The sequence below is a fragment of the Centroberyx affinis genome, unplaced genomic scaffold (assembly GCF_046629955.1).
Source record: "Centroberyx affinis isolate AG114_WGS23_722 - 3 ecotype Tasmania unplaced genomic scaffold, CSIRO-AGI_Caff_v1 ptg000848l_1, whole genome shotgun sequence".
Lineage (NCBI taxonomy): Eukaryota > Metazoa > Chordata > Actinopteri > Beryciformes > Berycidae > Centroberyx > Centroberyx affinis.
In genome coordinates, this window is record NW_027279443.1 from 85301 (window position 1) to 111899 (window position 26599).

Genomic DNA, 26599 nt, shown 5'->3' on the forward strand with positions numbered 1-26599 from the left:
GACAAACAAATAAAGCAGACTCGACTGCAGTTTAATGGATTTGTAAGCTGTCCAAATTGTTTTTATGGTATTCAGAACATCTGGAAGACATTCACGATACCGTGCTAAAAGTTCTCCTAATCAAAAGCTGTTGGGATGTTATAATAATATAATAGCTGGCTATTTTTATTAGTTTGTTTGCTTGTTTCATCTCCATGAACATTAAAGCCCCAAAGACCTACTTAAGATGAGGCTACACGCACAAATGGTTTAATTCCTTAATCTCTACTATGTATTGTATTCTATATCCTCTAGATACGGCTGTGATACTGCTTGCTGCTTCTGGTACATATATTTTGTAATATATGGTCAAGCAAGAAAAGGTGATAAATTGCGGATACCCAACTTCTGACCCATTTTTCACCCACTTCCCACAAACTAAACTTGGTACAAGTAGAAGAGAAAGACTTATTTTCTTCTATTGATTCTACCATCAACATTGACTGAGTTAATAATGTTTAAACTCAACCGCTGTGAAATTGTGCTGTGAGTCTTGGCTGGTGCCCTAATATTTTCTCTTAATCCTCTCATTGCAAAATCAGGGGCATACATGTTGGAGGGCTTGACATCCCAAAACAAACAAGTGTGTTTGTAAAGGTAAAGTTATTAAAAACCAATTAATATGCAAAGAGGACAATTCACTGAAGTTACAAATTTATTAACCTGCCCTGCAATTTTGGCTTTTGCTTAGTCAGTCACCTGGGAAAATTTAGACCCAGAATATTCAATCCATTAGATTTGCCAAAATTGTCATCTCAACTCATCTCATCTTATCTACACTCAACTGATCTCAGTTCTTATATCATATAATCTTATATAATATTATCTCATCTCACGTCGTATCTTGTCTATATGTCTTATATGATCATATCTTGTCTTATCGTTTCTTTCTTTCCCATCTCATGTTATCTCATCATGGCTAGCATGCATTATTTATTTATTTTTTTTGGGGTACATTGATTACTCTAACCCTATAGCTTCACCTCCTATACATACAACCAACACCCCCCCCCCAAAGGCAAGTAGGCTACTTGCCTACACACTATGTTGTCGTACAGTATGTCTCCACATGTGAAAAAGTGTTCCTGTGCTTGCCTGTGGAAACCACCTGCATTTGCTCCAACCATTTGGTGAATGGTATTGGAAGTATCAAGCACACTTGCCTCATGGGTCAGTGCTTTTGATTTCATTGCCCTAACACAAAGACTCTATAGTGCACACAGTGGATTTCCATGTACTGTGTATCATAACTCTCCATTACAGATAAAAGACAATGGAGCAGTGCATTAAGGGCAGTGTATAGGTCAACCATGTTATGCAACTACTTAGTGTGTGGGGAAAAAAAACCTACACAGGGCACTGAGACATGAAGTCCTGTAAAAGTCTATAGTTCAGCTCTTTCATAATCCATAACCCTGCTTTGTAAGTGCTATGAGTTGTAGCATGGATCATTGTATGCTATAAAGAGGCCAGACATAGTGCAACCACTAATGGTCCACAAAAAATCCATAAAAGCTAGGCTGGCAATATTTAGACATTCAATAAAATGAACATAATTGAATCTAGCTGTGTCCTGTGTATAGGGCCTGGGTCTCCTACTCACACCTAGACTAACTGAAGCCTAGGTGTAAAAGAATGCATTGTGTTATGTCTCCGTCCTTATACTCTCTCCTCATATTAAAGGCTCTGTTTTTCAGACACTTCCAGTGCTCCTTTATGGATCGCTTCTTCAAACATTTCCTTGCTTTTGTGGTTGTTTATGTAGCCAGCATTGTCTTGTCCCGAGGCTCCTGGACTCTATCGAACCTGCCACAGCAGTGTGACCAGGGAAAGGAAAACTCATTATCGACATTGCCTTCGGGGATTCATTCAAGTTTTTGACATAGTAGTTAGCCGATAAAAAAGCCACAGCATTGAGGAGTAAGGCGGTGGCATTATATAAGCATTCAACTCACTCCCAGAAAAGAATGGCAGAACAAAATGGCAGCATTTCAATTCGGTAAGCGTGGATTGTCTTGAATCTGGCTCCTCTGTTATGAGATATTGCTGAGTCAGTGTCTAGTCTCTGTGGCCCTCTGATCAGTATGTTGAGCTCGGTTTTGCTTGACTGTGCAGATCCCCATCCCTTCCAAACCCCTCCACACGTCTTCCACCCAAACCTACCATTACCCCCTCAGAAGAATAGTATATAAATAGATTTCACACTGAGCACCATTGCATTGAAAATTAATTCTGGTCAGGGAAGAATCTTTGTGTGCCTCACTCTCTCTAATATATCCACAGTGCTACCCGCTGCGATTCTATAACCATTTATTAGACAAGCACATCCAGTCAAATTGGTTTCATTGTCAGCATTCTGATTTGATTGTTTCTTTTTTTTTTTTCTTTTTTTTTTGATGCCAATAACCATGCAAAACCCTGGCTGGTTTGTATCACTTTGATACTGAGGGGGTTGAATAAGAGGATAAACATTTTCCAAATTGAGAAATAATAAATCATGGTTTTATAATTAACATATCAATGATAAATGCAGATGCGCAATATTTGTAATTGGATCACATTTGCCTGCAGGAGGCTCATTGACGGTCATTAGTGAGATTTGGACTGTAAACCTGACAGATATCAAACATCACTCCGGGCAGAATCGTTTTATTTTGTTTTACAAATGACCAGCAGTCAATGTTAAAATGTTAAATGTTATGCTGGGTGGGATACCCATGTTCAAGCCTGTTGGAACTGTTCATGGGGTTAGTTAACCTTGATTTGTTATTTTCAGGGTGGCATTTTTTATAGGAGAAATAGAAATATGGTAACAAAATGGATGCCACAGGGTTGCAATATTGGTTTGTTTTCCAGGAGTATTTTTTTCTCAGGCTGGCTATGCACTAGCATTGTGTGCTCCCTCAGACTTTGTATATATAAAATAATTGGGGATGCTTTGCTGCTTTCCATTCATAATATTTAGCCAATGATGATTCATATTGTGTCATAGATCGTACCTCAGTACCCCGTTGTCTCATTTTTAATTCCTGTACGCTGGCACACTAAGTTGACACTGCCAGAGATATATTTGAACATGCATCTTCCACCAATATCTAGTATGTTAATATCTACAGTATATTCTCTGTTAATTTGCATTATGGACATGTTTGTGTGAATTTTCGCTCCCTCCAAAAATTTCAGGTGCACTGCGCTCCTGCCAATATGCCAGTCATAGTGTTATTACTGCCTTTGGCACTGTTAGCCAGCTGTAAAGCACTGACATGTGCATTCAGCCATCAGACTTGACTGTGTTCCAGGAAGTAGCTCTAACTGCACGGTGTGGAGTTGAGTAAATGATGAGTAGCTGACTGGGAGTACACCATTATTTCATTTCCTGCCACCATATCAATATGGATGGATCGATGCACTGCTAATCCGCTGCTATTTCAGGATGCCAGGAGGGTAATCAAGAGTTCAGGAGAATACCTAATTGTATCATATTGCTCAGCTGGACGACTTCAAGTTGAAAGTCGTCTATTACAAATACAGTAAAGTCTATTTTGAGAAGGGTATATTGCTTCATCGTGGCAAACTGCTGCCTCCAGGGCATCAAATATATCAAATTTTAAAAAAATAAAAAATAAAACTGAACAGGCAAATCAGAATGCTGACGATGAAACCAACTGTATATATGAGGCAATATACCATTCTCAAAATAGACTTCATCTGGAGTAGACAACTTTCGACTTGGAAGTTAACCAGCTGAGCAGTAGATATGATATAATTAGTATTCTACTGAACTCTTGAATACCCTCCTGGGAGATATACATTTCGGGTGATACAATAGTGTGAAAAATAGTCTAAAGATAATCAATGTATGGGTTAGAGTTAGAAATAGAGTCAGGTTAGGTTTGTTTGTGGCTAAGGTAGGTATAGAGATGCAGAAAATATGCAAATGACACTTTGTTGAACATCTATTTTTTGTCACCCGATAGTTAGTCGAGTGTCAACATTGGACTACCCAAATAAACTGTTGCCACACATGTATTTTTCCCCTGTCTGTGTTCTATCTAGATATAACCATGCTTCCTCTCTTTTTCTATTTCCAGCCAGGAAGTATGACAGTGGTGAATATCTAAACATCACCGGCATCACAAGGGACCAAGCCGGGGACTATGAATGCAGCGCTCTAAATGACATCGCCTCTCCTGACACCAAGACAGTAAAAGTCACAGTCAACTGTAAGTACATCTCTTTCTTCTTCCTTCCGGCCCTCTTTTCCATATAGTTGCTGGCAGAGACAGGAAAGTCACAGGGGCAGGCTTCAAGTGATATCAATATCCCTAACCGTGCGCTCCAAGAAGTGCACCCACCTCTGCTGCATTGATAAGGCAGAAGTTTGAGAAAGTAGAAGGCTGGAGTTTGAAGTTTCTTAATATTTAACGAGAGAATTCCCTTTTTGTCTGCACATGGAGGTGATTAATTCGCACTAAGGAAAGGTCTGGCTGTTCTAAGGACTATTCCATTATGCAGGTAATGAGTCTTTCAAAAGTGTGAGGAGACAGTAATGAGCAGCCAGGGCATTAATGAATGATACTGGGCTTTAGCCGCCGTGGTCACATGGAAATCAGCGCTCCTAAGTACAAGCAGGAGGAGCACTTGACAATTATTGCTATTCCCTCTCTTTTTAAAAGTGCTCCCCTACTTCACTGTTATTCATGGCGGTTTCTCTGTAGATGCCCTGTGCTAAATCTCTCTGTTGGCCAGGCTCATCAGTCAGACAGTTGTAGGGAGAGAGGGAAGGAGAAGGGAGACAAAAAGCTTTTTCCTGGCCCAGTTACTGATACATATCGTACAAGTTAATCATGTAAGTTTTCAAATGTAAGTTTTCAACAAGTTATTTTATGGGTTCTACATACACCGTTTTGGAAGTTAAGTACTTTTTTGCCTACAATTTTGATTCCGATAGTACCTGTATTACCACCAGTACTTTAGACTACTTTGAATCTGTTTTGTCATTACACAAAGTCTCGTGGCCATTATTTCTGTGTAACGCCTGCCTCTAACGAGCTGGGCTTCACAGGAATTTTAGAGGCCAATTATTTATAGCTCTATTGAGACGTGGGTTCAGGGATGAAAGATGCCTTCACAACTGGCAATGTCTTTATGTTACAGAACAAAGGAGATATTCGCAATGATTGATAAGGCGTGTCACGGCAGAAGCTGAATTTTCAAAGGGAGATAGCAGGGGTATGCAGGTTTAGTTTCCAAACTGAATGAATAGATTAGGCAGACTTCCTTTTGCTGTCAGACAGTGTCACCACTGCTTGGACACTGAACCGGTACTTTGGGTGGGAGTATAGTTTGTCAAGCGTTGAAGGAGTATTTGCCAGTTGCACCGGCCCATTGCCCAGAGTTATCTGAAGTTGACAGATCTGCAGAGCTTTTCCCTTCATTGACCAGTTGCTCATTCTACTTTATTGGTCTGTATCACACAGGGGAATTGTTTCCCCAGGTTTGGATGTAAAAGGGACTCTTAATGGATGTCTTTGGGGACTAGGTTCTGTACTATCAAAGCTTATGGTAAAAGGATGTTTAAAACGATATCGTTGAGGTGGAGTGGTTTTTTTTTTTTTTCCACTTAATTTGTTAGATGTTTTCGGTAATCCTCTAGATATGGCACAGTCCCAAATTGTTTCATTTGTTCCATCTCTGCAGAAATACACTAATGTTCCTAATAAGAAGCCAGAAACAGCATATCTTATAATCTCACACACATTACTTCTGCCTTCTAGACTGAAAAAATGTGGTTCTGTAGCACTCATTGCAACACATCACAGACATTTTTTTTTTTTTTTAAATACTATGGATTTTAACATGCATAACATACAGTGTGGTCGACAGCTTTATCCAGAGCACCTCACAGCATCACGAGTGCATTTTTTTTTTTAGTATGCCTAGCCCCGGTGGGAATCAAACCCCTAATCCTGGCAGTGCGAGTGCTCTGCTCTGTACTCACACACCTACACAAAGCCACAGGATCCTGGATGAGTCGGTTTTGCAGTGGTTCCGTGTCACATATCCCATTTCTTCCTGACAAGCCCTTATTCAAAATCCATCTGCCATAATTAGTTGAGCCTAGGTGAAGGGGGCTGTCTGTGTCTACACCAAGTGTAAATCTCAGAGCTCTCTCTCCCTCCAGTCGTAAATATTTGACTATTCCTGATGTCCTGTTTGAGCTACGGCCGACACGCAGCTCCACCGAGTCCAAATTTTCTAGCCTCACAAGCACCTTAAACATGAAAGGTCCTGTGTTTTATCATGGCTGTTTATCATTCGAAATGGTGAACATCTATGAGACCTGCATAAACAAAATATGTCACTGATGTTAAAGCAGCACAAGGCAACTTCAGATGTTGGCAGCTCAAAATGCCAGCCAAGAGGTAACTGTTTAAAAAAATTGAGCCTCAGTACCTTCCCTTTAAATTGTCAGTGTTTCAGATCTGAAAGCATTTTGCAAAGATGTTCATATTTTGCATGAAATTTCCCCTTGTCCACCATCTTCCTACATGGTGAATGGTGACAAATGGGCTCATTTACAAAGATAAGGGGCAGAATGAATGAATTGAAGTTGTCCATTGGAGCGGTTGATATGGCCACAGCAGGCAGAGGGGCCGGAGCCAGCTGGTGGCCACTCCTGACTACCTCTTCACCACCCTGGCCCAATTCTCCCTCTGTGAGGGGAAGAGAGATGGGTTTGGACCCTATCCCAATCTGTCATTCAAGCTCTACTCGCACACATCAGGCTATATTCACAGAGCGGCCGGGACACTGGGGAATTGATGAGGGCTCGGCATGCCAAATTCAGAATCAGGATAAAGATGCTAGTTGACATCTAATCTAGATCTAAAGGAGAAGAGAGGATAATGACATAGGAAAAAGCAAAGAATGAAAGGGGAATCTGCCTTGCCAGCACACATTTGCTGGTATAAACAAAAGGTTGTTCTCATTTGCCATTGTGCTTGGCTGAAAGAAACACTTTGCAGCCTCTCAACTTCTTAAGGGTTCTCCTGGGAGATTCTGAAGGTGTCACTTTGACTGTGTCAGCTGACAGCCTCAAATGTGCCATTAAAAAGATTTTCAATGAAATAACGTCTTTACAACCTGCCACCTCACAATGTTTTGACAGAAAATGGGTCTATTCTAGTATTGTAGGTAGGTAGTCGATTTTTGCAATCAAATTTCCAAATGTAATTTTGATTTGGTTGGCTTTTTATTCTTGACTGAATTGGGAACAGTGTACCTGGCCATCATGATAATGACTGTCCTTGATCCTGCCAGAGTATCCTCTTTGTAGTAACAGTTAAATGAAATTACATCATCAGCAACAGCAACCAGTTATGTCTTCACTATTTCTCTTTTATCTGCCTAATAAGGCAACATAGGAGTGAGTGACACTGACATTTCATGGGTTAACAGTCTAATTAAATACATGCCCAAATAATTTCTTTCCCCTTTCAAAATAATTATGTTTTTTTAGGTAAGAGTATAGTTGACCTCCGGGCTAATTGCAGATTAGGTCCACTAATTAAAATAAGCAAACCAAAGTAATGAAAACAAAATTAAGCTGTGGCATGTTTGGAGTTTTAATAACACTATGCCTGCCATTTGGCCTTACATGATATGATGAGTCAGAGGCTGGAGGTTTGAGGTATTTTCATTGTGCAGCCATTCCACCGAAACAGAGTGTTAAGACCAGCCTATGTAACCTCTGCTTGAATTATTCTAATGCTCAAAAGAGTACCTTGATCAGGGTGCTACTAATTAAATTACTGGCCTGACTGTGCCTCTTTGTCTATATAGTTCCTGTGATGAATGAATGGCGAACCGGGAACTTTTATCAACCAGACCTGAATGATGGCAGTCATCCAGAAGGTCATGCTGGAATCAGATTGGCTGAAAAGCCCTGCTTGGCTAAAGGATATTTCAGCGGTGATTTTACCTGATGAAATTTGATCTCTGACCCACTTTTCAAATTTACATATTCATCTCCGCTGCAGGTGGGTGGCGTTATTGGCTGAAAAATCTCACTGCACAGTTTGATTCAAAGGCATAAATATCACATCTAGGTGCCTGAGTCGGAGGGATGAATGAGTAGGAAACCACTACGGAAACACCTCCGCCTGAGATAAAAAGCCAGTGTTTGATTAATTAATGAAGCGCCCTCATTGTTGTAGAATGAATGCATCTATTACAAACTGTGCACAGATAAAATAACAACAAAAACCTGCTTCTTTTTTAAGCTGAGAAATCAAAGGTGTTTGACCTTCTTTTGTAGGTTAGTAAGCTCCTTCCCTCCACATGTACCTGTCTCTTCTCACTCCTCATTGAATGAATGACACTATAAAGTTTCAGCACTCTCATGGTCTGAGATGTGATTTGACAGTTTGTACGTAAGTTTTGTCACATTCGTCTTGTTTTGCTGTATTGTAGTTGTCTGTCATCTGTTTCAGATGCTTCCGCTAAAGCCGTTTGAAACCACATCAGATGTTTTTATTGTATTTTTCAATCCATGCAATAATCATAAAGCTGCCACAAGACAATTCACAGGAAATAAATGTATAAAGAAGACAGATCAATTGATGCCATGTTAGCACCACAGATGTTTGAATTGTTGATGATGTGTAGGAAGGCCCTAGCTTTTCTGGGGTTTCTGTCTCTGATCTCTTTTGTTCATGATGATGACAAAATATGTTTTTATACGAAACCACCGTTATGTAACCGACACATTTCTGGGAAAGTTGCACCAAACAATCCAGACTTGCAGAACCTTTCCTCTGAGCCGTACATTGGCTTTGTCTTTGAAATCCACACACATCTGGAAGTTTAATTGGGATGCGTCTGGTACAGAAGGTTTGACATTCTTTTGTTTTCCGTATTGTTTGCTAGGAGTGTTGGTATGATCTCCTCTCATTCTAGCTTGATTTAGGGTACAGGTGTGAGCCAGTGCAAGCGTGCCTCCCTGTCCATCGCTTTTTTTTTCCTTCACGCCGAGGTTTCACTCCTCTTGCTTTGCAGAGCGAAGCTGTGCCCTGTATGCTTCCGAGTTTGCCAGGCATTTGTACGCCTCCTTCCTCCCCCACCACCCTGCCCACTACCCTGCAGCTGTGAATTCTGCTCACATATTCACCATGGCCGAGTTTGAAAAAGAAGAGCACCTCACTTTATTTCCTGCTTACAGTAATTGGCCGACAAAACTGTAATCATTTTTAATTAATTATGAGCATGCACATTAGAACTGCTATAAGCAATTACAGCTATAGTATTGATAGACTTCTGAGCCTAATTGAAATGCAGGGGCTTAATGTGAACACTTCAAATGCTTGACATCGCCCTGTCTTTCTGTTTGCTCCAACCCTGTCTTTCTTTCTAAAGCCCCAGTCTTCTGTGCCTGTTTCGTATTCCAGCCCTGCACTGGCAGATATACCCACAACATGGTCCTCTGACTCCCCTGACAGAGTTGTTTGGGGGAGTCGTGACCATCTCTCGTAAATAATAGGCTTAACCTGTTTACTTGTGGTCAGGAGACGCATACCTTGCATCTTAATGACTGCCCAATATTACAACGTCAAGTAATGACAAGGAAGTAAACAGAGCTTATTGGAGTGTGTGTGTTTGGACAGTGTTACCACTGTGGTTTTCTAACCCATTATTTATTAATATAGCACGACATTTGCATACATGTACATAGTATTTACATGTGCTCAAATGTATGCACTATATCATGTATGTATGCCTCTCTGCTGTGTGTTTGTTTTTGTGAGAGAGAGTGTGTGTGTGTGTGTGTGTGTGTGTGTGTGTGTGTGTGCGTGCGTGCGTGCGTGCGTGTGTGTGTGAGAATGTTCGTGGTCTCCAGATCTTCCGCGATGCACTGGTGGATCGAAGGTAGAACAAAGGTACACACCACAGTTCAATGAAATCTGTTATTGAGAGTGTTTTTACATCAAACACATAGTCTCAGTTGAGCTGCGTTTGCCGACAATTTGCAGTATCCATTGAAATACTGTGGCTTACAATTCAAGAGAAGGCTTCCTAGAATTGGATTCTGATCCAGTCCTAAGCAGAGTTAAAGCCAGTACCCTCAAGCTGTTTGGATGTAAATCCATCTCTCTACATCTCTCCAAAGCTCTCGTCTTGATTGCTATTTGGATTCCTTGCTGCATGCAGGGCATGAATAAATGAACTGAATCTTGAGCTTCTGCTGAATAAATGTTCTTGCCAGTACCTCTTGTCAATAGATTGACACTCAGTGACTCCATCTTTAGAGCTCACTGCTGTGGCTTGCAGCTTGGTCTGCAGTTTCTATTGGCTCTGATCAGAATAACTTTCTGCCAATGACAAAAGGCAACCGGCTATAACATCCCAGTCTACCACCAAATGAGGATGTGTTACATAAGAAACTCTTAGTTTGCCCTACACACATTCATTAATATGGATGTCTTGTGTATACACACTGACAGGGTGAACTCCCTTGGGAGACAAGACATGAATGATATTTCCATGTATCCTGGCAGTAGTATGAGATCTTCATTGGAACAACCCCACCATCTCATTCATGTACTTAAGAAGATCGTTGGGGGTTTGTGTACCTTGGACCACATTTAGTGTTAAACACAGGCATTAGATTGAATCCCTACTGCTGTCGACCCACACAGTCCCACACACTAAGCCAGTTATTTATATGCCGTGCATTGTATGAAAGGACGAACACAATGTTCCCTTAGCTGTTCTGAATAGAAATCTTAATGAATTAATAAATCTTGGCTGCAGAACCATTCCTGACTGACAAAAAAACAGGACAATGAGGCCTGCAGATGGCATTGGGGAACAGTGTCTCTGTGTGTAAGCTGATAAGTCATGCACTGATGAGTCCATTTCTTAATTGCAATGAAAACTCATTTTCAAATCTGGCTGAAGAGGTAGGGTTATTAATTGATCTTTTAATTAAAAAGCCTGCCTGGGTTCTCTTGGCAAACAATAGTTTGTAGCTAAATAAATCATATTCAGTCTAGAAGCACACCAATTAATCATTAATAGTCACATGAGGAACACTTAAGGCAAGCGACTCAGTGGAGCCCTTAACATTAAGGTGCAATGCTTTCTGAACAAACCCTGTCCATTAATATTAGATTAGAGAGGAGGTTAAACGGTGTATTCATCATTTACATGCTCATATTCTCTCGCTTTGTGGAGCCGTTCCATTGGAGGCGTCATCTTTGTTTTGGTGACAAGGTCTGCATAATGTAAATGTAATGGAAGTTGGTTTATGATCGACCCGCAACTGGCAATTTGTCACCCGGCGGGGCCCTGCAGCACCTATTCTTCTGCCGAGCCTGTGCTATTCCTGGACCCCCAACCCCCCACCCCCATCTGGTGGAGTCACCGCGGCTCCAGGCATGATTTACAGCACCACCACCACAGCATTCTCTAGACACTAAATTACCTGGATTATTGGGCCTTCATGATTTTTAGTGCACTACTTTGCATTACTCTCCAAATCCTGATGTTGTATTGCACAGTATATGATGATATAGGACATGCCAGCAGGTTCAAATTGAAATCACTGGATTGGGTTGGATTTTATGGCTGTGATCTATCTTCACAGATCCTAGTGCCAAGGACTAAATTGGAAAGACTTGATATTATTGATATGCATATAAAATCAGAGCATTTTGGACCACCTATGATATTATGGGGATATTTTTCTCTATTCCAAAATATTACAGCAGTTGTTTGACTTGAATGGTGAGAAGGACAATTACTCAGGCCCAAACAAGCTTCAGCCCCCTCCTCACTCTCAGTCTGGTGACCATTTATGAGGCGTTGTACTCCTCATAGAGGTAGCCTGATGTGCTCATGTGTTGACCAGCAAAATGAATAAAAAATCTGAATTTCTTGATTACTTTGTTGTTTTACTCCAGTTTTACTTGCCAGTGCTTCAAGCCGGCAACCTTAGATAGAGGACAGTTAATCCAAGTTAACCATTAAGAAAATCCTTTGGGACTAATCAAGAAAGCACAGTCTTCTATTTGGCAAATCACAGCTCCAATATTAAGCCAATTGGTAACAAATAAAAGAAAGCACATTTAAATTGCTCCCCTTTCAAAAAATGAAATGCAACAACAACATGAAAGGGCCTTTTTTGTCTCCTCTGGCAGGTACAGATAGATACTTTGCCAGTGGTTTTATCTTCTTACTTTTAACATAAAAGACAGTAGCTGTGTGTGTGTGGGGTTTCAAGTATCGACACACCTGCCTGGGCCACCATGTCCACTGCTCTAGCGACTATACCGCGCGACAGGCAGGTCACTGTGATGCTTTCGGAGCCCTCCGATAATCAATGGCCCTGCACAATGACACCAATGGAGGATTACGAGGACTCACCAAGCCTCTCGCGGTCGGCATACCGCATTGATTTTGTCATACTTGTTATTGACTTCTATTTCTGTGAATTCTGTAGAAGCCTGTTGCAGATTTTCTCCCCTTGTTCCCTTCCTTTTATTTAAGTATTGTAGAGCTTTTCTCTGGTGCACATTGACTCATACTACATGCTCTCATATTGAGACTTTTTGAACAGTGTGATCTGGTTTTTACACGGCTACAGTGGCCTTAGCACCTCTCACCTCTCAACGGTTTCCTTGCTGCAGGTTGCTGCAGCAAAGAAACTGTTTCGTTGCCTGTCTTTATGGTGTTGTTCCTGCTGTTTCTAATTAAAATAGAAGCCTTCCTAGAGCCAGAAAAGTGTTGATGCGCAGAGTTCATATATTGCATAGACATATGAGTACACACATGCACAGACAGCCAGTCAAGGTCTACCAATACCCCCCAGCATGCTACCAGCATTTCCCACAGTGATAAATGACCAGGAAAAGCCCTAGCATCACCTGTCGCTTGATTCACTATCTCCCGTCCTTCAGCCTATTTGGCTAACCATGGAGGAGGCAGAATTACAGTATAATTGGCACAGATATGCGAGGACAGAAAATCAGCATACACCAATCGTGTGAATGTGCTCATTAGGATGCAGAAGAAGGTTGGTGGAAGTGCATCCATCATCACAGAACACACTGTCACACTGTGCCTCTCATACATGATCATACACCACCGTATACAAACGCTCACACATGTATCTTTTTCACCTTCGCACAGATCCGTTGCATCCCACCTCATCTATCTAAGTGGACTGAAACAGTTTTGGCAGTAATGCTGTATACAGAGTGCTCCCATACTGCATTTGCTATATTAGATGTGAAGTGCATAGTATACATGAACACACACATCACTCAGGAACTCACATATACACTATAAAGAAGCACCCTGCTACTTGAGAGCACCTGGAATACACGTCCAGATATTAATTCCACTCTGTAGGAACGGATCATTCAACCATGTTCACGGGATGGATTTGTCCTTGTTTCCAGTTAGTTTGATGCCAGGTAGCGCCTTGGGGATGATGTGCTGCTCCAGGACGGGTGCAGTAGCGAGTAGTCCTCACTGAGGTCAAATCTTAGGAACATCTCCAAATGCAATTGGAAATAAAGGTTTGCAGGCGCCTGGCCAAGCCCTTCGCCAGGATACAGGCTGCAGCTCTGACTGACAGGTGGTTGTCAAAGGCTCATTGTCAGGAATATAAATAGTCCATAACTCACTTTAAGTCATGGCATAGCAATTTGCTGCTAGCTGCAGGACCTTCAGTGGGCAGACTGACTCAAAGAGGGTGATAGTGTTTTGTTTTGTTGTTATATGGTATGTTTTTAATCATAATCTGCGTGAATGTCACCCTGCCCTGCTCGACTAGTTTTGCTTCTCTGTCATAAGATAGTGTATCTGATTGGATGTTCAGCAAAATTTTGTTGTTTGCCATGACAACATGGTCTTTGGGGAGCCAATCCAGGTTTACGCAATGCTCAACATCAGATTAAGCTCTGTGGCCCGGTGCCTTTTGAATCAACAGAATCTAATGGAGAGGGAAGGACGCAGGGGAACCAAAGACGGCGCTTTCCCTGACCCAGCCAAAATAATCCCAGTGGGGATGAAGCATTGTGTGCATTCAAGTCTGTGAGGAACATTGGCACTTGGAATAGGCACTGCTTGTCCTCTGTCTCACACAGAGGGTGATTTTACTCAATTTTACTCTGCATAGCTTATGAATTGATCATTATTCTGATAATGTCTGATTAATTCAAATGAAACAAGCGAAAGAAAACACATGCAAGTTGTTTTTATTCCCATTATGCAACTATGGGAAGGTTGCGAGTGCAGGGATTTCTTTTGTGCGGGCGCTTTTGTCCGACCACATATTGGATTCAACAAAATGCCTTTGTTAGAATTCTATATAATTTCAATTCAATAATTTTATTTCTTTCAAGGCTGTGTTACCGTAAGCGGGGTAAATATTTGAAGCACAAAAGGCCTGGGTTGCTTGAGAAAGCGTCCATATTTAAAGCTGCCTTCCTGACACTGGCAAAGAGATTTACACCACGTTTCAGCACATGAAAGGAGACTCATTTTGCATTCACAGAACCTGCCTTCGCCATTGAGTCTTTGAACTTCCATTAAGCAATTTATCACCATGCAATGCAATTCATTTCATTTTCCTAACCCTCGGGATGGATGCCCCCTCCCCTCCCCACCATCCCCTCTGTAGACTCTGAGTGTTGAGTTTACACTAAATGTGTGCACTGAACACAGTGTAGGATGTTGTCTGTTTCAAGTTAACGGCCCTTCTCCAATGCTCTGTGTCCGACTCAAAATTGCACTTAAGCTTTTTTATGTGTTTATTACAGCTGCAACGATTAATCAATTAATCGATTAGTTGTCAACTATTAAATTAATTGCCAACTATTTTGATAATCGATTAATCAGTTTGAGTAATTTTTTAAGAAAAATAAGTCATAAGTCATTCCAGCTTCTTAAATGTGAATATTTTCTGGTTTCTTTACTCCTCTATGACAGTAAACTGAATATCTTTGGGTTGTGGACAAAACAAGACATTTGAGGACATCATCTTGGACTTTGGGAAACACTGATCGACATTTTTCACCATTTTCTGACATTTTATAGACCAAACAACTAATCGATTAATTGAGAAAATAATCGACAGATTAATCGACAATGAAAACAATCGTTAGTTGCAGCCCTAGTGTTTATTCTTATGCTTGTGAGGATACAGTTTTTCTTTTGACTGTCATGTGTTCCATGCTAACTTTTCTTTTCTTTCTCTTTGTTTTCCAGTTGCCCCAGCTATCCATGAGATGAAAAGCCATGGGGTTGGTCTGGGACGCACAGCTCTGCTAAGGTGTGAGGCGGCTGCTGTGCCCGTTCCCACATTTGAGTGGTACAAGGGTGAGAAAAGGTAAGGCCTGTTTGATTGTCTGAGCCGTCTTGACACTTTGGTCTGTCCAAGCTCTATTGGCAGCATTAGTCCACCAGTGAATAGATACAATGGTTGGAAAGCTGGATGAACAGAAAGTGTTTGGGATAGTTTGTTGTAGCCTGTTTGGGTGTGAATGGGTGAGGCTTGTCATATTGGGGAATACAGTAATTGCCAGGAAGTCAGTGTAGCATATTTTTGTGTGATTGACGAGGTACTCCAAGCTAGTTAAAACAAATGCAAATAATTATTTCCAAAACCACTAGTTATACCCTAGCAACGAACTAGCAACACCCTAGCAACCACCAGGTAACACCATAGTAACCACACAGTGACACCCTAGTAATCACTTAGAAACACCCTAGCAATCACCTAGCCACACCATATCAATCACGTAGCAACACCCCAGCAACCACTAGCAATCACCTAGCAACCACCTAGCAACACCCTAGCAATCACCCTAGTAATCACCTATCAACCATCTAGTAACACCATAGCAACCATCTAGTGACATCCTAGCAGCCACTTGCAATCATCTTGTAACCACCTAATAACACCATAGCAACACCCTAGCAACCATTAATAATCCCCTAGCAACCATATTGTAACACCCAAGCAACCACTTAGAAACACCCTAGCAACAACTTAGTAACACCCTAGCCACCACTAGCAATTGTCTAGCATCCATCTACTCAAAGAGACCGTTGCTTTGTCCACAATCTTCTTTTTGTTTTTCTTCAGGAAAATGTACCTAAAATAGTTTACCAATATTATTTAACACTGATGTCCAATGATCAACAAGGTGATATAGATCCGGAATGTTTAAACTTATATTCCAAACTGAAATCGTCCATGCTTACATTTGACATTGGTGGTCACTTAATCAGTTTTTACTTGCTGATAAACAAGCGTGAATGTGTCAAAGGAAAGGTGTGTTTTTTTTTTTTCTTTTTTTCAGAGACAAACCATTGGTTAGTTCTCCTATTCATCCAGCCTCAGGGGAGAGCCCACATAAGTGTTGCAGCGAGGGAAGTCATTTGTGCCTTGTCCTCACCTTGCATTCTAATGAAATGTTTGCATAACTCCACCAACTGGCTTAAATCATTCGCGGCACATACATCAATCAGTGTAGATTCAAGTGTCGGTTCTTGAATTTAAAAACCAAATTACCCCCATTACCCATCATTTACCCACTCCTGGTGAGCACAATTTCAATCATCAGCTCACACTGTGCTAATTGTAATTATGGGGTGGATTCAATTTATTCAAATTGCTAAGGAGGCAAGTTGGCATGATTCTAGCGTTTACTTAATTGAAGGCCCTGTTCTTTTCATGTGACTTGTTACATGGCAAAATGTTGATTTCTTCATTCATGTCTTGTCATGAAAAGGACATTAATATAAGGACTTGAGAACAAAAGAGGTGTAGCTTCATTGTAGGACATCCACTCTGCCTGTTGCTGTTTCATTGCCCAATTGCTATGTGTGGGAAATGAGGTATCTTTCTCATTGCGTTTTGGCTCTGTGTGGTTGCTGCCATACCATGCCAGTTTGTCTCTATCTCAGGTAATGTGACAGTTTTGACAGGCAAATCTTTCTTTTGATGTGCCACTGCGTTCGGTCTTGAAAGGAAGTTGGGGAGGGGGGTGCTTTCGCTATGACAGAGAGGAGCCTCCACTAGTTTTATGTCGTACTAGGGAAGAGGCAGGCTCACTCACCGAATCTTGCCGAGATTATCAGTGAATGTTCAGCTAACATTTGAGGAAGTCGCTGTGGGAGAGGGAACAACAGATGCTCAGAGATTTGCTGGACATAAGGTCACACGTAGCGTTTCAACTCGGAGTGCCTGTCTGTGCCAGTCGAGCCAGGCTAGAGCTCATGGGGGGCCACAGCATGGCCAAGATAGAAACCTGTCTTCTCACTGGAGGTTTTCTGTGGCTTATAATGCCAAACGGCAAACTGTAGCAGTAACAGCAACCACATCAACGGAAAGTAACTCAACCGTAATATCCACAATAATAACAACTCAAGGATGCGCGGCATATGCTCTTACATTTTGAATTTTCACCTCTACAGACTGTTAAAGACCATCACAACCAACAAAACAAACAATTAAACATTAGGCTATTTCACGGCACAGATGTCAGGCACAATTGGGAATAGGATTTATAGTAATGCCCCTGCAGCTGGAACAAAACGATGAACAACATGTCGAGTGGCGCCCAGCTGGTTCGCACTCACCTCTGGGTCATTCCGCTCTCCTCTCAGTCCTTCAAGCCATCTCTCCAAGGCAGGCACGTCAGACCGAGGGATAAATAGACCTATTGAAGAGGGTGATGAAGTACTGTACACCGCTAAGGTACTACACATCCACTAAGGATGATAAACATTTCCACACTCCTTGACTCGTGCCACTTTCTCCTTGACACTTTGGGAGCGAGTCAGAAATAAAAGCTTTATTTGTTGTGATTGTGTTCTGTTTTCAGGATTATCAAGGGTCAGGGCATCGACATCAAGAACCTCAGCTCCAGATCAGTCCTCACAGTGACCAACATGACAGAGGATCGTTATGGGAACTACACGTGTGTCGCCTCCAACAAGCTGGGGACGGCTAACGCCAGTGTGCCTCTCATTCGTAAGTTGTCACCGTACCGCTGTTGTGGCTGACTGGAGTGGTGAGGGCTCAGAGGGCTGACACTGTGTTGTGGATGTGAGTGGAGGTTGTACCCTCAGGACTGTTTTCATCACTGATGCAGTATTCTTGCATCTAGGACTGAAGGACAATAGCCAAAGATAAACCCAGCTCTGCGACTGGCTGCCCATATAGACATTGAGAACTTTTGTGGTTGTTTCTTGTTTCCTGATCAGTTTTGTTAATGTTTAATTTAAACTATGGCTATCAGTGTGTGTGTGTGTGTGTGTGTGTATGTGTGTGTGTGTGTGTGTGTGTGTGTGTGTGTGTGCATATTGATGAGCGCCTGCTTTGCTAAAGTGCACATCTGCATGTGTATTGTACACGTAGGGGGGTGTGGACAAAATAACGGAAAACGCCACCTGAAAAATAACTTTTAACTATGAAATAACAACATCACAATTACAAAAGGCAGTTACACAAGCGGGACACATTAAGTTGAATGCCAATTACAGTAGCAATGTCTTAGCTTTAAAAGAGGTCTGAGAGACAGCCCTTTCATATGTGAGTTTTTAAAGCTTCATGAGGCAGTAGCTGTTCCAAAGAAGCCAAACAGTCGGTGCCCAAATTGCAGGTGCATTAGGGATAAATCTGCAAAATTATTTCATGTGGCAACAATGGAAAAAGTAATGCGGTCTGATGAGTCATATTTCACCCTTTCCAGACGGGTTTATGTTTGGAGAAAGCCAAAGAATGCTTTCAAACCACATTGTCTGTTGCCTGCTGCTAAACATAGTGCTGGAGCTGTAATGTATGGGCAGCTATCTTTAACAGCCAAGGAATATAAGCCAATTTGTTCCTGTCCTATTGTTCCCAAATTTCAAGATGATAATGCCCCCGACTTCGCTGCTAAACAAATTCAAGACTGGTTTTGTGATCACCAGGATGAAGACAAACTTTAGCCTCCCCAATCACTGGATCATCGTCATTAAACCTTTATAGGAAGCAGATTTCCACCGTCTTCAATCCTCAAAGAACTGGAGGCTTTCCTTCTTGAAGAAAGGTCCAATATCCCGCTACACACATTTCATTTTAAGACTTGTATGACAGCATTTCCACGAGGATTGAGGCTGTTCTTAAGGCAAAGCGGGGCCCTACTCCATATTGGGTATTTGATATTCCTACATCGTTAGGTGTTTCCATTATTTTGTCCACCCTCATGTACCTGCCAAGCAGCAAAAAAAAAAATAGCAATGACAGTAGGGGGTTGGGGAACATGTTTCGCTCAACTTCTTTTTAGCATGAGGATTGATGAAAAAATTCCATTTAATGTATTCGGTGATGAAATATGAACAGGTGACTTAAATTATTCACCAGTTTGTGCTGCACCCTCTGATGATAACATTGTCCCTAGCAGGCCAGAGACTCGCAATACAAAAAGATATTTCTGTAGAGTTGGCAATTGTCAAAGGAGCGCTCCACGCTCCTGTTTGCGTATGCACAAAGAACAACATCAAAGGCTTGCCTGAGATCCTCAAATGGATGATCTTAATGTGACACTAGCGGGGCCTCAAAGGCAGAGCGGCAAAAAAAACCTCAGAATAGACAGTGGAGGCAGCTTCCTGTACTGTGCTGTTTTCCCTCTTTCTTTCTCTCCCTCTCTCCGTCTGTCTGTCTGTCTATCTATCTATCTATCTATCTGTCAGTTTATCTATCAATCAATCTATCTGTCTGTCTATCTATCTATTGATCTACTGTATCTTGTTTTCTCTATCTTTCTTACTCTCTCATTCTATATTTCTCTTGCCCTCTCTCTCTCTCTTCCTCTCTCTCTGGCTCTCTCTCTCTCTTGCTCACACACACACACACACACACACACACACACAGACACTCTCTCTTTCCCTCTCTTTCTCTCTCTCTCATGATCTTCACTAATGGAAGAGAGGCCAATTCTGCTGTCGCCCTTAATGAGAAATGGCAAGCAATCGCCGCAGCGCACTTTCACCGGCACATTGACGCAAATAACAAAACCCAGAGGTTAGATTTCACCACGGGTGACTTTGGATTGCTATTTTAGAACCAGTCAATAGCTATTGATGAGAAAGATGGGGAGGGAGAAAGGGTCATGCATATTTGATAGAGCATCATACATTGGGGTGAATTTTAAGTGGAAACAAATGTGTGTGGTTTCACGTTTGCGGTGAAGGAATTGTTGGAGGATTTGTCTCTACGGTCTTGATGTTTTTGTCATGTTTTGTGGTGGATAATGATCGCTGCTACATGTGGAAGAATTTTACTGTACAGTAATTTCTGTACTCGTTTCCATTATACTGAGCGGTTTAGAGGTTATGCATGAATTATGATAGGTTCAAGTGAGGGTCAACCTCGTTCAAAAAGCTGTCTTTCTTTGCAAACAGCCACTGGGGAAAAAAGCTGAAATATACAGCAGTGCCCGGCAATCAGGGCTTAATTTCACTTCTCTCTTGTCAAGGCTCTAATGTTGAAAGGTCCTCAGCCTTCGTTGGTGTGAATCCTTTTTGTCTACACCTTACAGAATCACTTTAAATCAGTCCCGGAAAAAGCCTGCCATTATCACTGATGAGATGAACTGTGACTCTGGAAAGCCTATTCCCAGGGAAAGCAAACACATTTGCCTTCCTCGCAAGGCAGCCACTGGAAGACAGCTAGTTTGGTTTCCCTTTAAAATGAAACTGGGATGAAAAACAGAATTTACATTCTGGCTTTGTGCGTGTCTTCTTGTATCCGGACATGGTAGGTTCTCACTCGTTTCTGTGTGTTTGAACTGAGTCGGATGGCTGAGTCCTGACTGCATGCCATTATCGTGGTCAGGGTTCACTTCTGCCGGTCTGTGTCAAAGCATGTGGGTTTTTGTGCTGTTAAACCATTAGTCAGATAACCCTTTCAGCTAAGTACCACTTTAAGCTGTGTGTTTTAAGCTGTGGTAAAACACAAACTGGGTTCTTTTGAGCAGAAAGAAAGCATACAACCTCTTTACCACTACTTGTTGAACTATACATTTTTTGTTTTTTGTGTCCTGTGCACAAAGCTTTTTGTACCTTGCTCTCTCTTTTTCAAATAACACAATACCATACCACACAACCCACTGTCATCAGTGAATGGACAAATGATAAAGGGGGATGGCACTCATCACAATTGTCTATATACTTATAAAAAACATTGTTACGCTACAGAGGGCCTGGACAATGGGATAGGAATACTGAGAGGAGACTTTTTGTGCTTCTATATATGTTTCCACACAGAGTAGCTCTATTTGTTTTATGAAAGTTGAATCAGAGCGTGTACAGGTGTTCCTTCTGTCATTCACTTTCACTCGTGCATCACTTGGATTTAATAAGAAGACAGCCTTGTCTCAGTAGCTCTTCTCTCTTTTCACCCTCTGAAACACATCAGACTTCAAAGTGCATACAAGAGAAAGTTAGTAATCAAAATTAAGGTGGTATCAATTTTCAGAGGAAATTATACCATAATCATTTTTGTCAGTTTGCATTAGTAGTTGTGCAAAATCAACTGGATTTCCATCAAACTGTAACAAAACCTGCAGACTGTGGAATTGGATCAATGCATTGCTACTCAAGCAAAGACAGATGCCAGTTTTACACAAAAGGAGAGGTGGGCATAACACTATTGCAAGTTAACATGTAGACTACACATGGATAAAAAAAAAAAAATACAGGGGGAGAACTGTGGTATGTTGCAAAATTACTCAAATCACTGTAAATCAACTTAAATCAATGTCAGATATTATGTTTTATGCTTGCTCATGTCATGATTGGCCCTTAAGTTCATTTACCATTAGTGTAAATTTGGCAAATGTTTGTGTTGGAATTACATCAGAACCATTCCAGTTTCCTCTGGTTCTTAGACTTCTCCCAGGCAAAAGAGACATCTACTGCATGACAAACTTATCCTTTAATGAAAGCATAAACAGCTGAAGGTGGACTATTATGAAGGAGGACATAGAGAAATCAAAGTATTGCAGCCATGAATTATATTTTAGACATACCAAAACATCCATTGCAGGTTGTTTCTCTCCATGTGCAGACACTGTATATATACAGTACACACACACACGCACATACACACACTTTCTCACTCTCTCTGTCTCCCTCTCACACACACACACAACAGACTTATGAATTTAGTCTGTGGTACGACAATCCCCAAACTGGCAATCGCTATTTCAACTTCCCATTTCATGTGGTAGATGGAACTGAAGTCGGACAAAAAGACTGAGGCTGTTCACTCCAATTTTCTGAGGAGTCCTCTAGCTTAATTGGTCAAGCTCTTATCCCCCAGCCCACCTCGGCTTAGCCCTGGAGGAGATTTTCTCCGCCTATACCCCCTGCTTTCATTTCCTCCATTCCTCCTTGCTCCCCTCCCCTCCTCCCCTCTGAGCGGTAATGGGAAGAGACTGATGGGGGAGAGAAAGAGTAACTCTCCCTCTCCCTCACTGCTCAGCCTCCCTCAGGCAGGCAAGACTCTGCTGGCTAGTTGGTTAATGAACGTCGTGTTCGTTTGTCACGCTTATCAATCACCGCCTGTGTAGGTGTCATTTCGACATGTCTCCTCATCTGCCGTTGTTGTTGTTGATGATGTTGTTTGTTCCCACTCCGTGTGATTGTACCTGAGTCATGGAGCAGGGATGCGGGAAAATGGGAGCCAAAGGTGGAACCTGAATTGTGGGTGTGTGATAAGAGCTTATGCAGTGAAATAATGTTGAAGCTGTGCGGGGAAAGGGAAGGCGTTGTATTACATTTTGGCACATTGCATTCATTTTAGCGTAAAAAAAACACTCCCACTTTTATTCCTTTGTCTGCATCAATCATAAAAGCAGGTGGACCCTGACAATGTTCATCTGCATTCTGAATGTGCTTCAACCCCCCAGTGTTAAATACCATGCAGCTGAACAACATTAAAAGTATTTAGTTTATATCGTTTTTGAAGTTTTAAAGTTTGTTCATTTCTGAATATTCACATTTTGAACACAATAGAATGAAGTCAATGAATTGCAGAAAGACAGTGTGAGGGGGAGTGAGGGGAAAAATTACACTTTTTGATTTGTCTTTTCATTATCCTATATTTTCCCAAAAGCACCCTTAGAATGTTGCACCATTTACCTATCGTTTGAATTTCTGCATTTCCACACTTCTGCACTCAGAAAGTTCATTAGCATTTTCCAGTCACACTGAGATGAGGAAGCGGTCATCCTGCAGCCCAGCAGGCACCGGGGTTCATGACCCCCTCCCTCCTATGCACACACACACACACACGCACACACACGCACACGCACACACACCCTCCCGCCGAGGCCTGTTGGAGACCAGACACACGACTGGGAATGCAAATGTCCGTCCCTGGATGACTGAGCCCAGTGGATGCTCATAGGATGATACGCACGCTGAGCAGCATTAAAAAGGACATAGGAGGAATAACAAATGATCTGGCTCAGAAATTAATGAAATATTTAACACCTGCTGTTGCATCATCATAGAGGGATAAGAGAAGAAAGGAATATAGAATAGCCTACCAAATTATAAGTTCACAGTAGGAATGTGATCCTGCATGAATGATGAGTGATGACGATGCATTCACATGGACCGGGCAACATGAATCGGACATAGACAGAATTGCACAAACTGTAAAGTTTATATGTAAATTTCTTCCTCTTCTTCCCTTTTCCTTAATGGGCAGTAAGTAAAACCATTTTGTTTTATGGGGCACAAAAGTGCTGCCCCATAGGACAAGATTGCCATAATTTATCTGTGGGGGGTTGATAGGATTGTTGATCAATACCAATGACTCAATGATCACTTCATTACTGAGATTTCTGGCTTTCAAAACTCACTCTCCAGCCGGTATTCTTTGTTCTTCAAAAACTCCACGCCCATTGATATTTCAAGACACTCCTAATCCGTCCCTTCCATCCTCCTCATTCATCCACTCATTAATTTACATTCCTGCTCAACAATGGAGGATGGAGATACATGCTGCCGTTCGGCATCACAAGACATTTCAGCTACAGAGGCTAAAAAGCCTCATTCTCGAGCCAAAAAAGCAAATCACAAAGCGGTATTATTATTACAACATTTTGCATTGTGATATACTGTATGTTGCTGTTATTATCTCTTCACTTCTCATTTCTGTTGGATCTCTGCTCTAATTGGCTAGCTTGCTTGTCTCTATTGTGAAAATGTGACTTTATTGACTTTGTGCCAATTACAGGCCATCATAAGAGGGGGCTGTGTCAGAGACTTGTGCAGGAGGAGATAAGTTCTGTCGATGTTGTTGCCTACTGGTCGCTGATAGAGGTTGATAAAGGTTATAGATTACTTAATGCCCCTTTGAACATCTTTATTTATATCATCAACCATCAACACTGAATAAAAATATGTCGAGCGCCTCACTCCAGAATACTAAAGCACTACATGAATATCGGTTTCACCAAATCATGTCAAATAAGTCTGTTTCCTCATCCATTCTTCCTCATCCATTCTTCTTCAAAAACAAAGCGGATACCAATCCATGAAATGAAATAGCTGAGAGACCTAATGTGTTTTATCTCGCAAGTGAGCAGAGTGTGCAAGAGGTCGACTGGCATATACAGTACATGAAATGATGTGTTGCATTGTCGAATGAGAGAAAGACAGTGCAAGCCTGTCTGGAGCTATGAGGGAGAGATTGCATGTCAAAAGATATCATGCTCCGCAGTAATAGAGAAGTGTCTGCGAGCTCGCGAAATGATTCACTGGTGAATTCATGCTCAAGTATTAATCAGATAGCGCAGGCCTGCCTGTTTGAAGAAAGAAGTAAAAAGAACTGTCTTCACATATCTCCTACCCCAGGAGTACTTAAAGTGGAAACATTTGTGGAAGAAAAGATGAATTCGACCATTTCCCCACCAATATACCGAGGGAAAAGGCATATCATTTTATGTGCAAATACCGATTCCTACACATTTTCCCATTCAAACAGAATGATGAAATCAAATGAAAGCAAATGTCTCATTGTTGTTGGCATAATAGTAGCCCGTTTAACGGCAACACAGTTATTACACAGTTGTTAGAGCACTTCGGGAAAGCAACGCGGAGACGGTGGATAGAGTGTGGAGTGGACAATGGCGCACCCCCCGTTTGCCCCGCAATTGAAACGGTCGCATTGAGAGCCCATGTAACTGGATTAAAATGGAGACTCTAAGCAGGCTTCTGAGTACTGTTGCGTGGCCTAGATACAGCTCCCCACTGCGCCAGTATAAAGAAAGTAATATTCTTTTTTTTAATATGTATATGTAGGCAGTGTGAACTATAATAATGGCTGCCATGGTATCCCTTGTGACAGGCTCCTCCTCTGCCATGGAGCTTTCTGGAACAGGTGGTACGTACCTCTGTGGGGACTAGAAAAACTTTGGGTTTTTTTTTTACAGAACAGAAAGCCCTCTTCATCATTTCATTTGTCTGTACATCCAATTCACACAATACACATCTATATATACAAACTTCAGATCAGATGGGTTTTGCAGTGAACTGAGTAAGTAATCTATACCCCAACAACGGAGTGCAGGCTGGGCAGGGAGTTTTTTTGAAATCGTTGAGTCTTTTGGTATTGATCCCCCGCAAACCCCTACAGATACATTATGGTTAGTTTGTGCTATGCAACAGAAAAAACGTACTTATAGCACCTTTAGTACCTTTAGCACTCTTACTATAGCCACCATGTAGAATCCCTCTATAGCTATATCTGCCTGAACATACTGCATCTTTACAAATGCGAATACGCACCGCAATCTTTATGTGACATTTAATGCATACACTTCAAAAGTAAAGTGGACGCGTTTGCTGCCGTCCTTCAATAGATTCACATTCAGCTATAGTAGCTTGACACATTGGACTGAACATTTCTGGATGTCACATTATTCCATCTCCCAAATGCCACCGGTGGCTCAGCCTGAAATGAGTTCATAAGGTAATCAGATTGGGACTCTTGAGTTCCCTCCTCAGAAGGATCAAAGACAGACTGGAAGTTATTTTTTTTCCCTCCACGCTCTTAAGTCAAATCAGTCCCCCCCCCCCCCCAAAAAAAAAGGAGGACACGATATGAGGAATTGTGCTGTAATCTATTAAAAGGGGGAATCAAATTAAACCGATGTGATTAAAGAACTGCCCAGCAGGTACAGATGAAATTACGGGTGTTAAGTGAGCGCGGTGTGATCTCACACCATCAAACTGAGAGACGGTCATTTGTTTAGCATTCCACGGCCGAAGTCCCTTCAGCGCCCCAGTTCTCCCCAGTTTTCTTTTATTTTTTTTATTTATTTATTTTTTTTACAGTACCCCATGCAAATCTGAGGCATTTGGAGGGATGAAATGTGTTGTTTCTGAGCATGTGGCGGTTGCATCTCACCGCAGAGACACCAGTCCTTAAATGCATGGAGAGGTTTTGTCTCCATCCCCTGTCCTTTTGTCCTTGCATGCGTTT

The 26599-nt window shown here is 41.7% G+C and overlaps 1 protein-coding gene across 1 annotated transcript in view; it reads left to right on the top strand.

Moving 5' to 3' along the window:
- Window positions 1–26599, top strand: part of negr1 (neuronal growth regulator 1) — a gene marked incomplete at its 3' end in the record, with an annotated part of 102221 nt that overhangs the window by 75483 nt on the left and 139 nt on the right. The window contains exons 4-6 of the mRNA XM_071521052.1: window positions 4131–4262; window positions 15316–15436; window positions 17940–18088. Of these exons, the coding sequence (XP_071377153.1) occupies window positions 4131–4262; window positions 15316–15436; window positions 17940–18088 (402 nt within the window). The remainder of the gene's footprint in view (window positions 1–4130; window positions 4263–15315; window positions 15437–17939; window positions 18089–26599) is intronic.